At 51.1% G+C, this 13134-nt stretch overlaps 2 protein-coding genes across 2 annotated transcripts; both read left to right on the top strand.

Moving 5' to 3' along the window:
* The first annotated feature begins 769 nt into the window (after positions 1 to 769).
* On the top strand, positions 770 to 7908 carry FDX2 (ferredoxin 2). The gene is made up of 5 exons (XM_084783250.1): positions 770 to 1662; positions 1732 to 1777; positions 1866 to 1972; positions 7300 to 7387; positions 7505 to 7908. The coding sequence occupies exons 1-5, from the start codon at positions 1515 to 1517 to the stop codon at positions 7659 to 7661; spliced, it is 546 nt and encodes a 181-aa protein (XP_084639376.1). The 5' UTR covers positions 770 to 1514; the 3' UTR covers positions 7662 to 7908.
* A 135-nt stretch (positions 7909 to 8043) lies between these two features.
* ZGLP1 (zinc finger GATA like protein 1) lies at positions 8044 to 13027 on the top strand. Its single transcript, XM_084783249.1, has 5 exons — positions 8044 to 8484; positions 9059 to 9412; positions 11932 to 12014; positions 12378 to 12471; positions 12651 to 13027. Exons 1-5 carry the CDS (start codon positions 8345 to 8347, stop codon positions 12778 to 12780), a joined length of 801 nt encoding a protein of 266 aa, XP_084639375.1. The 5' UTR covers positions 8044 to 8344; the 3' UTR covers positions 12781 to 13027.
* The last annotated feature ends 107 nt before the right edge of the window (positions 13028 to 13134 follow it).

The raw sequence follows: 13134 nt of genomic DNA, 5'->3' as shown, positions 1-13134 counted from the left end.
TGGGCCTCCATTCCACATGTGCAGGTTCCAACAATTTAACCCTGCTCTCTTCCCAGGCATCTGCTGCAGGTATAGCTGTCTCCTGCCGCTGCCTGCCTGCTCCAGCCAGTCCCCCAGCCCCAGTCTCCTTGCCTTCTGATGCCTTAAAGTTGGGCCTCAGGTCCTACTAGGTCAGAGCCTCTCAGATGCCGAGTTCAGGAGCTCGACTCAGGACCAAAGAGCTCTGACCTGGGGATCGTCCTTTCTCCAGGGTCTCTGCCCTGTGGACAGAAGGCCAAAGCCTTGGTCTTGGCAAACCACCCCTTTTGCCCAAAGCCTGGGTGCAGAGACCAGTATTTTCTGCTGGCTTCAACAGTCTCCCCTGCTGTCTGTGAAAGTCGACCGTTGTACCCAGGCCATGGGGCCTCTACAGTGTCCCTCTAACCCCAGATCACCACCATCCCAGGCTGGATCTCTGGAGCTGGCCTCCTCTCTACTCATCTGAAGGGACCTAGGGACTCTGCCCTGGCCAGCTGAGCCACCAGCCTCCCTCCCCAAACCTGATGGCCCAAAACCAATCCAGGGGGGAATCTCCTCTCCCCTTCCTCCCACACAGACCTTCGCTGAATTAAAGTTTGTAAGTAAACGGTTTTAAAAAAAAAAAAACATGTCAGAGCTGGCTGGTTCTTGAGATAAACCATGGGCCCAGCAAGATAGCTCAGTCAGGGCACTGACACCTTGAGTTTATCCCTGGGGCGCAAATGGTGGAAGGAGAGAGCTGACTCCCACAAGTTGTCCTGTGACCTACACAGGTCATAGATGTGCTCATGTGTGGGGCACACACAATCTCTAAAGTTTTAAGTTGGGCGTAGTGGCACAGACATTTAATGCCAGCACTTGGGAGGCAGACATAAGAAGCTGAGTTAAAGGCCAGTCTGGTCTACATAGCAAATTCTAGAACAGTTAAGTCTATATAGAGAAAGACCCTGTCTCAACAACAACAACAACATTATTTTATGTATATCAATGTTCTATCCCCATGCACACTTCCAAGCCAGAAGACACCATATATCATAGATGGTTGTGAGCCATTATGTGGTTGCTGGGAATTGAACTCGGACCTCTGGAAGAGCAGCTGGTGTTATTAACTGCTGAGCCATCTCTCCAGCCCCCCCAAAAAAGGGGGGCCATGGTGACACATAACCCTTAATTCCAGCAAAGGCATTCAGAGTTCAAGACCAGCCTGGACTATACACTGGGACCCTGTCTCAAAAAAGGTTGCCCTTGCAGAGAACGCAAGTTCAGTTCCCAGAACCCAGAACATAGCCCTTTAACCCTTCTGGTCTCCAGAGGCAACCATTTGATGCTCATACATACATATGAACAAAAAAACATACAGTAAGGCCGAAGGGGGACAAAAGATCCAACCACGGGGTGAGGCCGGAAGTCCATGCTGGATCCCGGTACATCACCTCTGACCCCACTTGGCGCTCAAACACTACGACTGCAGTCGCAGCCTGCGCAACGCACTGAGCATGCTCCTTTTTCCGGTCACGTGGCCTGTCATGGCCGCCTCCGTGGCCCGCGGCATGAGTGCCCGGGTCCTGTTGCGGGCAGCCGGGGGATCTCGGGGTGCTGGGGTCGGGCACGCGGCTGTGACGTCCAGGACGTTCGGGAGGACAGGTACCTAGGGCCGGGCGGGGTGGGGCGGGCTGCGAGGCCGCAGCCGCTCACCCGTTCCTATGTTTCCAGGCGAGCGGCGCGAGGAGGCGGACGGCTCGGAGCAGCCCCCGGACGCGTGAGTGCCCGCCACGCCCTGCCCCGCCCTGCGGCCGGCCTCAGGCTGACCTGCGGCTCAGCACCTGCACCCCGTCTGTCGTCCCCAGGGTCAACGTGGTGTTCGTGGACCGCTCTGGCCGGCGGATCCCGGTGAGGGGCAGAGTTGGGGACAATGTTCTTCACCTGGCCCAGCGCCACGGGGTGGACCTGGAAGGTACGCCATAGGGAATTGGGGAAACCCTTGTCATTCTTTCTTATTCCTTTTTGTATTCTTGAGACAAAGCCTCATATAGCTCAGGCTAGTCTCGAACTTCTTGTGTATTAGAGAGTGGCTTTGAACTTCAGACCCTCCTGCCTCCACCTCCTTAAGTGCTGGTGTGACAAGTGTGCACTATTTTTGGTTAGGAGGGCTATGGGTCGGTAATCAGGGCTCACCCTGTGACTCAGGCTGTCCAGGAACTTAAGTGTGTAATCCAGGGGAGCCTGCAACCCAGGACAGTGATCGTCCCACCTCCACTTGTGAGTCCTGAGACTACAGGCATGTGCTACCACAGCAGCATACGGATGGGGTGGGAGGAAGTGAGGTAGGAGTTCCCTGTTACTCAGGCGGTCCTGAAGTCAGCTGGGTAACCAGGCTAGGCCCAAGCCTCCCTCCACCTCCTGGGTGCTGAGAAAGCTAAGTGTCTGTGACTTAGCTTTAAACCCACTGGCTGATTTTCCGGCCTCGGCTGTCTCAGTTCTGGGCTTACAGATTGATGCCACTGTTTAGGCACTTTTGAGTTAAAGCTGGTAAGATGGCCCCTACACACAAGCCTGCCAACCGGAATTTAACCCTAGCCCATGCGTAAGGGTAGAAGGAAAGCAGCTGACCCCACCTAAGGGCTGTGGCAGGCACATACGCACATCATCTACACACAGTAAGGACACCTTTCAAAATAAAGAAAATAATGACGCCGGAGAGGTTGCTGAGCGCTGAAGAGTGCATATGGCGCTTGCAGAAGACCTGTCTTCTCTTCCTGCCTCCCAGGCTATCCCAAGCAATTCACAACCTGTGTAACAGCCACTCAGACCCTCACCTGGCCTCCGTGGACACTGCACTCAGATGTACAACCCACATAGACATGCGTATAAACACTTAAAGGTCTTTTTTTTTTTTTTAAGATTTTATTTATGGGGCTGGAGAGATGGCTCAGTGGTTAGAGCACTGACTACTCTTCCAAAGGGCACAGGTTCAATTCCCAGCACCCACATGGCAGCTCACAACTGTCTGTAACTCCAAGATCTGACACCCTCACACAGACATGTATGCAGGCAAAACACCAATGCACATACAATAAAAAATAAATAAATTGGGCTGGAGAGATGGCTCAGCGGTTAAGAGCACTGACTGCTCTTCCAGAGGTTCTGAGTTCAATTCCCAGCAGCAACATGGTGGCTCACAACCATCTATAATGTAATCTGATGCCCTCTTCTGGCCTGCAGGTGTACATGCAGGCAGAGCACTGTATATGTAATAAATAAATAAGTAAATATTAAAAATAAATAAATGAATAATTTTTTACAAAAAGATTTTATTTATTTATTGTGTGTACATGAGTGCTCTATCTGCATGGGCACCTGCACACCAGAAGAGGGCATCAGATCACATTATAGACTGTTGTGAGCTGGGAATTGAACTCAGGACCTCTGGAAGGGCAGCCAGTGCTCTTAACCTTTGCGCCATCTCTTCGACCCTAAAGGTCTTTTTTACACTTAATTAAAGCTTGGTTTGGGGGCAACCCTTCCTGAGCATTTTACTACAGGCTACTGGAGGATGTGTCCTTGCTATTGGCCCCTCTGTTCTCTATTCCAGCTACCTTCTGGGGAGAGGTGGGATGGAGACAGGATCTCTGTGTGGAAAGCTAGCAGAGAATTCTATCTCTTTGGTGGATCATAGGTGTGTGGCCTTGTCCCTCATGGCTCTCTCTTGCTGTTCTTCAGGCACTGGAGCTCAGTCCTCTCTACCAGGACCACTGTGCTTACCGTTCTCTGTCAGAAGTGTTTTCCCAGAAAATTGCTTGGCTCCTCATTCTTCAGTCCAGACAGGCTGGCATCCTTTCTCCCCAGCCCATGTCTGTGTACTCAGTGGCCTCGCAGAGTTTACATATCATTTGCTCTCCCCATTCTGGCCCACAGCGAGGCTCGTTCACATCACCTGTGTCCTCCCGAGGGCCTCAGTGAAGGTGGGTCTGAGATCTGCCTGGGATGAGGGCCATTTCCTTGAGACAGCCTCATGAGTAGAGGAGGCAGTAATTCTGCCTTGCAGAGAAGGAAGCTGGGCATCATGTGGTAGTAGGCAGGGGCACACGGCAAAACACGATTCAAACATGGGCGTTTTAATCCTCCCATGCTGCTGTTGTGTGGGCACTGGTGAGCATTTTCTCTTCTCTTTTCTTTGTTTTTTGTTTTGTTCTTTTGTTTTTTTTCAAGACAGGATTTTTCTGGGTAGCCTTGACTGTCCTAGACTCACGTTATAGACCAGGTTGGCCTTGAACTCACAGCGGTCCGCCTACCTCTGTTTCCCAAGTGCTAGGATTAAAGGGGTGCAGCCCAGCCCTCCCCCCCCCCATTTTCTTTATTGTACTTATTTAGTGTGCACGCATGCCTCTGGAGAAACCAAAGGACAAACTGAGGGACTTGTTCCTTCCTTCCTATTTCCCTAGGGACTGAACTTAGGTCACTGGGCTTGGTTGTAACCACTTAACTCAATGAATGCATTCCTGGCCAACCATGGACTTATGGCAAGACTCTTCTTAGATTTATACTTAGCCTGGGTAACCTGGCAAAAGTGTCCTTGTCTCAAAAATTATGACAAATTAAGAAAAGTTATGTATCAAAAAAAAAAAAAAAAGATGAAGCTTGGCCATGGTGGCGTCCGCCTTTAATCTCAGCACTTGGGAGGCAAGGGCAGGCTGAAGCCAAGCCAGCGAGTCCACAACAGCCAGGACTGCAAGAGAAGCTCTGTCTTGAAAAATGAAAAAAGATGAGAGTCCTTGTGTGAATACTACTTCTCTGTGTGTACCAAAGGTCCTCTGTCATAGGCCAGCCTGAGCCCAGCAGGGACTGTGAGCCCAGAACACAGAAACGGTTAGGTTTTCATTGACAGACCGGTTGGAAGAGTCAGTGCTGGGTTAGTGGAATAGGAGGCCTGACTTACTCTAAAGCTGGCAGAGGTGGCTAGGCATGGTGGCCCACACTTTTGATCCTAGCACTTGGGAGGACAGGCAGCTGGAGCTCTGTGAGCTCGAGGCCAGCCTGGTGTCTATATAGCAAGTTCCGGGACAGCAGGACTACACAGTGAGACTCCCAAAACAAACCCAAAAGCAGTAAAAAGCACTAGAAATGTTGGGAGTGGCCAGGGGGTGCTGCCAGGGTCCACCAGCTGTTCTGCAGAGCAGAATGTGGAACAGTCTCGAACGCACGTAGGCTATGTGTCTGGGGCCTCAGCAGTGGGGTGAGCACCAGGCCTGGTCTCTTACAGAAGGATGACTTAGCATCTCTCTGTGGCTCCCCATGAGAATTAGGGACATATGTAAGGCGTGGTGGAGAGGAGGCTAGATCAGCAGCCAAGATCAAAAGGTGGCTCTGGCTCACCTGGGGGAGGGTGGCATTCCTGTGGCTCCAGCTGCTGCCACAGAAGCTGTGCATCGGAAGGACCGCCTGAGCTAGGAGTTAAAGACCCAAGTTGGGCAACATAGACCCAATTTAGATAAAGCAGGTGAGACCGGTGCCTCAGGCCTCTAATCCTAACTACTTGGGGTTGGCAAGTTCATGCTCTGGGCTAGCACAGTGGCTCATTGACTACATGGCAGTTGCCACCACCAAGCCTGACGACCTGAATTCAGTCCCAAGGAGAACACCGCCTGAAGTTGTCCTTTACATGTACACTGTGGTGTGAACATTCCCACAGAGTCACACACACATAAGTGTTTTATTTTTATTTTTTTAAATTTTATTTTATTAATTTATTCTTGTTACATCTCAATGGTTATCCCATCCCTTGTATCCTCCCATTCCTCCCTCCCTTCCATTTTCCCCTTATTCCCCTCCCCTATGACTGTGACTGAGGGGGACTTCCTCCCCCTGTATATGCTCATAGGGTATCAAGTCTCTTCTTGGTACACATAAGTGTTTTAAAAGCTTTCAGGGCCTGGGCATGGTGGAGTACACCTTTAGTCCCAGCACTTGGGAGGCAGAAGCAGGCAGATCTCTTGAGTTCAAAGCCATCCTGGTCTAGGACATTCTAGGACAGGACAGCCAGGGATTTATGGTAAGACCCTGTCTTTTAAAAAAAAAATTCAGCTGGTAGTGGTGGCGCATGCCTTTAATCCTAGCACTCAGGAGGCAGAGGCAGGCGGATCTCTGAGTTCGAGGCCAGCCTGGTCTACAAAGTGAGTCTAGGACAGCCAAGGCTGCACAGAGAAACCCTGTCTTGAAAAACCAAAAAAATAAAAAATTCAAGGACTAGAGAGAGATGGCTCAGCGGTTAAGAGCACTGTCTGCTCTTCCAGAGGTCCTGAGTTCAATTCTGAGCAACCACATGGTGGCTCACAACCATCTGTAATGGAATCTGATTCCCTCTTCTGGTGTGTATTATTATATACATAAAATGAATGCATCCTTTAAAAAATTTCAAGAAGGAAAGTTGTAAATGCCTTTTTAGATTAAAACCCAGCCTTAATAGTTTATGAGTTTCTCAAAGATGGGAAGGTGGCTCAGTGGGTAGAGGCACTGATTTCAATCCTCAGCACCCAAGTGAAGATGGCTAGAGAGCACCAGCTGTGTACGGCCACCCTCTGACCTCCACACAGATGCTGTAGCAACCGTGCCCCGCCCACCCATGCATGCTTACACATGTAATAACAAAACATCATTAGAAAAGCATTGTAAAGGACTAGGGATGTATCCTAGTACGGACCACTCTTGTTTGTTCATCCTAAATCAACCCCTAGTGCCCTTTTTAAAAAGTTACATGTTGATAAATGCTACCCAGAAAGTGGAGAGGAAACTGGGGGACTTGAAACAATTGGGTTGAAGCTTTGAGTGAATAAGCAATGTAGAGAACATTCTGGTCGTGGGTACAGGCATGCAAAGGAAGGGCCTGAGGTGGAGGTGAAGTCAGTGTGGTGAGAAGCAGTGCAGGACACTTGTCATCCTGGCTTTTGGCAGGTTGAGGCAGGAGATTGAGTCCAAGGTCATCCTTGGCTTCGTGGTGAATTTAAGACTAGTCAGGGCTATTTGAGACTGTCTTTTTTCCCTCTTTTTTCTTTTTGAGACAGGGTTTCACTGTGTAGCACTGGCTGTCCTGGATCTGCCTGCCTCTGCCTCCCACGTGCTTTGATTAAAGGTGTGTGCCACCATGACCGGCTACTTAAGACTGTCTTAAACAAAAAACGCCTGCAGACGCCTTAGAAGCCGTTGGCTGTGAGGCAGGTGGGGCTAGCTAGGGAGCTGAGGTGGAAGCTGCTTACTCAGGTTGTGCTTCTCCCTTCCTCTTCCCAGGGGCCTGTGAAGCGTCCCTGGCGTGTTCCACTTGCCATGTGTATGTGAGTGAGGCCCACCTGGATCTCCTGCCTCCTCCCGAGGAGAGGTGAGTGGGCCGCCCCCAGCTAGATTGCGGGCATCTGTCTCCCTGTGCCCGGGGCTCTTCCACCTACCTGCAGCTGCCTCGGCTTCCCCGAAACTTGACCCCTGTCCTTTGTCCCAGGGAGGATGACATGTTGGACATGGCCCCACTACTCCAGGAGAACTCGAGACTGGGCTGCCAGATTGTGCTGACCCCTGAGCTGGAAGGAGTTGAGTTCGCTCTTCCCAAGATTACCAGGAACTTCTACGTGGATGGCCACGTACCCAAACCTCACTGACATGAGGCTACTGGACCGACCAGGGCCTCAGAACTGAAAAGAAAAGCCATGCTTCCGGCCCCAGAGCACAGACTGACCCGGAAAGCACGGTGTGAGACCAGAGCTGCCACTGGGGACCACCAGTGTCTGGGCCCTGAGGGGGATGGGATGGGTCTGCATCTTGAGCGTGTTGGTTCACCAGGGAGACTGGAACTATAAATTAACGATGGACTCAAACCAGAGCTGCAATAAAAAGTCACACACATCAGCGGCATGTTTCGTGTGCTTGGGGACCCGGTCTGACCAGCTCCGAGTTCAGGGGTCCAGGGTGTTCCTTCACCACCGTGACAGCGCCCCGGGAAGCTCTTCTTCCTGGGGACGCCCCCTGCGTGTCCAGGCCCCGCCCCGGCCACAGAGAAGGGATCTACAGCGCTGTGCTAAGCGATCAGAAAGATTGCTAGCAAAGAAGGGGGCACCCATGGGAACGTTCCTGATCACACAGTTAACTGAGCCACACAGCTGAGGCTCCTGGCAGCCACTGCAAAAAGTGCTCCCAGGTGCAAACAGCGCCCCCACGTGACCTACGCCGCCCGGCTCCGCCCAGGTGGCGCCCTTCGTCATCACCCTCGCCTCCCTCATCCTCGAGTTTATTCCTGGGGAGGGGGGCGGGGCAGAGAGATTCTGCAGCTGGGCCCAGAGTGGGCATGGAGGCGGCACCAGCCCGTGATTTGACGCGCCAGCAGGAACTTCTGGCGCCACCTTGTCTGGACACCGAATCGTTCCGGAAGTGTCGACCCCCCGCCCTGGAGCCTGGAGCCCTGAGATGCCTCACTCCCAATGGCAGGTGCGTGGGGCGTGGGGGAGCCCTTCACCGCCCATTCCAGCTAATTCCTCTACATCCAGGCCTAGAGATGGAGGGGTCACGATCCCCGGCTTCTCAGCCTGTTCCTTTACGAACATGTAACAAGTTTCAGCCTCTACTTACGGAACGGGACAGGTGATTTCCATTCCACCCACCCTACCGTGGCTGTATGGAGGTGCCATCCGTGATCCTTGAGAGATCACCCGTGGGGTGATGAGAGTAACCTAACAAAACAGTAGTGGATGGGGTGATTGACCAATGGTTGCTACAGACAGCAGCGTGAATTGGGCCGATTGCCTAGGGTGGGTCCCTGCTTTGTTGGGGGGGGGGGAAACCCACTGATGGGGAGTTGATAGCCACGGTGGGTAATCGGTCTCGGCTAACAATTATCTTGCACCTTTTAAACCTAATAACCCAAGAAGAATCTGGCCCTAGGTGGAGCGCGGGGTTACGGAAGGAGCAGCAACAGCTGGGTGATGCTCCACCCACCTCCATACCTATCAAATCCAAGCCCCCAGGAGAGGGGTGGCCACGCCTTACTGCCTCTTATCCCCAGGTCCCTGTGGTCTGCATGCCAGGACTCAGTCAGCCCAGCACTGCCTTTCCTCCAAGAGAAGGAAAAGGGGCCACCAGGGTCCCCTTCGCCAGCCACCCAGGCCCTGGGCCCGTGCTGGGAGCTCATGGTCATAGGGATGTCAGACACCCTAAGTATGGCAAGAAATATCAAGAGCACACAGTACCCCAAACTGGAAACTTCCAGTGCTGCTTCCCAGGCCTCACTCCAGAGAAGACCACGGAAGCAGCTGAGCCCCCGAAAGGGCATTGAGAAGGTGGATCCCGGGTTCAAGGGGGTGACTCTGGAGTTCCAGATACAGCCGGATTCTAGTCTCCAGATTGTACCCACCTACAGGTAGGGACTCTCAGCCATGATAATGTATGCCTAAGTATAATAGCAGTACACTTAGGCCGGGGCTGGTCACATAGGCCTGTCATCCAAGCCACTTGGGAGACCGAGGAGGGACTTGAGCTGCAGAGTGAGTTCGAGGCCACCTTGTGTAACTTAATGAGACTCTGGCTCCAGTCAGAGTGAAAAGGCTGGGAGCTGGTGTCCAGAGGCACGCTGGGAAAGAGCAGAAGCACATTCACACCTTGCCTGGATACATAGCTAGACCCTGGCTCAGAAAAAAATTAAACAAATCCACCTAGGCCTGGAGAGATGGCTCAGTGGTTACGAGCACTGGCTTCTCTGCTGGAGGACCCAGGTTCAGTTCCCAGCTGCGTGCTCATAAGCATCTGTAACTCCAGCTCCAAGGCTTCTGACACCCTCCCACACACAAATACATTCAGGCCAAACACCAGTGCACATAAAAAATAAAAACAGGGTTTTTTGTTGTTGTTGTTTTGTTTTTTTTAAAAGAGAGCTTCGCCGGGCGTGGTGGCGCATGGTTTTAATCCCAGCACTCGGGAGGCAGAGGCAGGTGGATTGCTGTGAGTTTGAGGCCAGCCTGGTCTACAAAGCAAATCCAGGACAGCTAGGGCTACACAGAGAAACCCTGTCTCAAAAAACAAAAAATAAAAGAGAGAGAGAGAGAGCCTCTTGTGGAGATAGTGGGCCTTGGTTCCATTCCAACCGCCTACACCTCCTGTTCTAGTGGACCATGCCTCACAGGGCTTCTGCATATTCAATGCAATAAACTCATGCGACCAAGCAAACATAACAAACAAACAATAAAAGACCCAAATAAATACAAGTAAGTAATTTTTAAAATAACCTTTAGTTCCCGCACTTGAGAGGCAGAGACAGACAGATTTCTAAATTCAACGCCAGTATGGTCTACAAAGAGAATTTCAAGCACTGCCAGGGCTCCGCAGAAACACCTTGTCTCGCGGGGCATGGTGGCATGTATCTTTAATCCCAGCACTCGGAAGGCAGAGGCAGGTGGGTCACGTGAGTTTGAGACCAGCCTGGTCTACAAATGGAATCCAGGACAGGCAAGGCTACACAGAGAAATCCTGTCTCGAAAAAAAACAAAACAAAACAAAACAAAAAAAACCTGTCTCCAAAAAACAAAATAATGTTGGGTAATGGTTGGCACACACCTTTGATCCCAATGCATGGAAGGCAGAGGCAGGCAGATCTCTACGAGTTTGAAGCCAGCCTGATCTACAGGCGAGTTCCATGACAGCCAGAGCTATATAGAGAAACCCTGTCCCCATCTATAAATAAATAAATAAATAAATAAATAAATAAATAAATACGGGGGAAAAAACCACTTTTTTTTTAAACTTTGAGACAAGGTTTCATATGTAGACTAGGCTAACCTAGAATTTCACTTCTGCAGCCTCAACCTCTTGAGACTGTAATTACAGAAATGTAACTTACCTGACTAAATACAATGCTAATTATTTCATTGCTACTAGTGGGGTACAAAACCAGGACTTTGAGACATCAGATGTCTCCTGAGGGGTGCCTGTTAACCTTGATGGTAAATCTTAATTTGGAGCTGTGCCTCAGCGGGTGGAGCACTTGCCTAGCATGAACAAAGCCCTAGGTTCTATCCCTAGCTCTGTGTAAACCAGTTAACGGGGGCTGGGGAGCATTTTCCAGATGGAACCGAGAGGGCCTGAAGCTCTGGGCCAATAGGGAGTTCAAGCCAGCCTGGACTCCATGAGGTCCTTCTGTTCCCAGCCAGGCATGATGCCACCTGCAATCCCAGCATTCAGGAGGCTGAGACAGTTCCAGGCCAGCTTTGGCTATAAAGAGAAACCCTAGCTGGGCGTGGTGGCACAAGCCTTTAATCCCAGCACTAGGGAGGCAGAGGCAGGCGGATTGCTGTGAGTTTGAGGCCAGCCTGGTCTACAAAGCGAGTCTAGCACAGCCAAAGCTACACAGAAAAAGAGACCCTGTCTCAACAGCAAGAGAAACAAGGAACAGTGCAGGCCTGTCACCCCTGCCACACTGGAGGCTGAAGTAGGGCCACTTACTAACACATAATAATAAATAAAATAAAAATAAAATAAATAAAATAAAATAAAAAGAGAGAATTTATTAATTTTGTTTTCCTGTGACACCATTACTTTACTTTTAAATTCTGTTGTGATTTAGTATATGTATAAATAAGTGTATAGAATTATTTGATTAAAAAAAAAAAGGAGAGAAGCCGGGCGTGGTGGCGCACGCCTGTAATCCTAGCATTTGGGAAGTCGCTGTGAGTTCGAGGCCAGCCTGGTCTACAAAGTGAGTCCAGGACGGCCAAGGCTACACAGAGAGACCCTGTCTCAAAAAACCAAAAAAAAAAAAAAAAGTAGAGAGAGGGCTGGAAATAGCTCAGTGGTAGTGTTTGCCTGGGCATGTGAGGCCCTGGGAAATATTGATTTTGGGGACCACCTTCCAGAGTCCTCCAATGCTATGTTTTGTCCTTTTTGCAGCTTGCCTGGCAGAAGTTGCTCACAAAAGCTCCCTGCGAGCCCTTCCAAGGCCCTTGTCAGCCCAGGAGGCAGTGAGGCCCTCGGTGAGCTATAACCACAACGTGAGCTAGGAGTATCGTGAGGGTGCCATTTTCACATCCTCTCCGCTTTCCCCGAGCCCCCGCCTTCATCCCAATTCCTCATTTAGACCTGCTCAGAGGAGCCCTTGCCCAGGATTGAGTCACCCCCACCCCCAGCTTCCTCCTCAGCGGAGACTTAACCACCTGACTCACCATCTGTCTCCTTCCGGCTCTCTCTTGCCTTCTATCTGACAACACGGAAGGCAGGCCCAGAGCTACTGAAGTGTTAACAGAGACCACCCCACCCCTGGAACCCTCTGCCCGACACAAGCCTCTGGAATTGACTTTTGGCCTTTGACCCTGTGCCTTTTGACCTCTGACCTCCAGGGCCCCGGCGCTGTGCTTCTTGTAGGACCCAGAGGACTCCACTCTGGAGAGATGCTGAAGATGGGACCCCCCTGTGCAATGCTTGTGGCATCAGGTCCTCGCCCTGGAGGTGTTGGGAATGGGGCAGTCGACTTGGGCTTAGCTGGTGTGGGAAGCGGGAAAGAAAAACAGCCACCTTTTAAGGAAAATGGTTTCCTCCTGGTGGTTTCTAGTTCCCCACGCATTCTAAATGGTGGTTTCTTTCATACCCTACTCTCTCACTCCTGCCTCCAGGTACAAGAAATATGGCACCCGTTGTTCCAGTTGCTGGCTGGTTCCAAGGAAAAGCATCCAGCCCAAGACGCTGTGTGGCAGGTGTGGGGTGTCTCAGGACCCCCAATTAGGCCCAACTCAGGAACTGTAGACCCTTCATTTAAACAAGTCACTTTTGCCTCAGTTTCTCAAGGAGAGGAGTAGAGCCCTTTGGGACCATCCAGTCTGCCTGGAGGCTGGCAAGGATCCCAGTGGGAAAGTCAAGCCTCAGGCGCAGAGTCCCGCCTGTGGGGGTCACCCACCCTCTGGCTTCTCCCTTCACCACTCAGTCTTTGCTGAACCCCAAATAAAAGGAAATCATTTCAGAAATGATTACTTTTAATTATGTTTTACTTCGGATTTTCTTTTACATTTTTGCGTGTGTGTGTGTGTGTGTGTGTGTGTGTGTGTGTGTGTGTGTATGTATCTGTCTGTCTGTCTGTCTATGGTATGGTTTCAGAAAACA

This window comes from Acomys minous (genome assembly GCF_964271855.1).
Source record: "Acomys minous genome assembly, chromosome: 5".
NCBI lineage: Eukaryota > Metazoa > Chordata > Mammalia > Rodentia > Muridae > Acomys > Acomys minous.
Note: the sequence above shows the minus strand (reverse complement) of the source record. Positions and strands in the feature narration are given on the sequence as shown.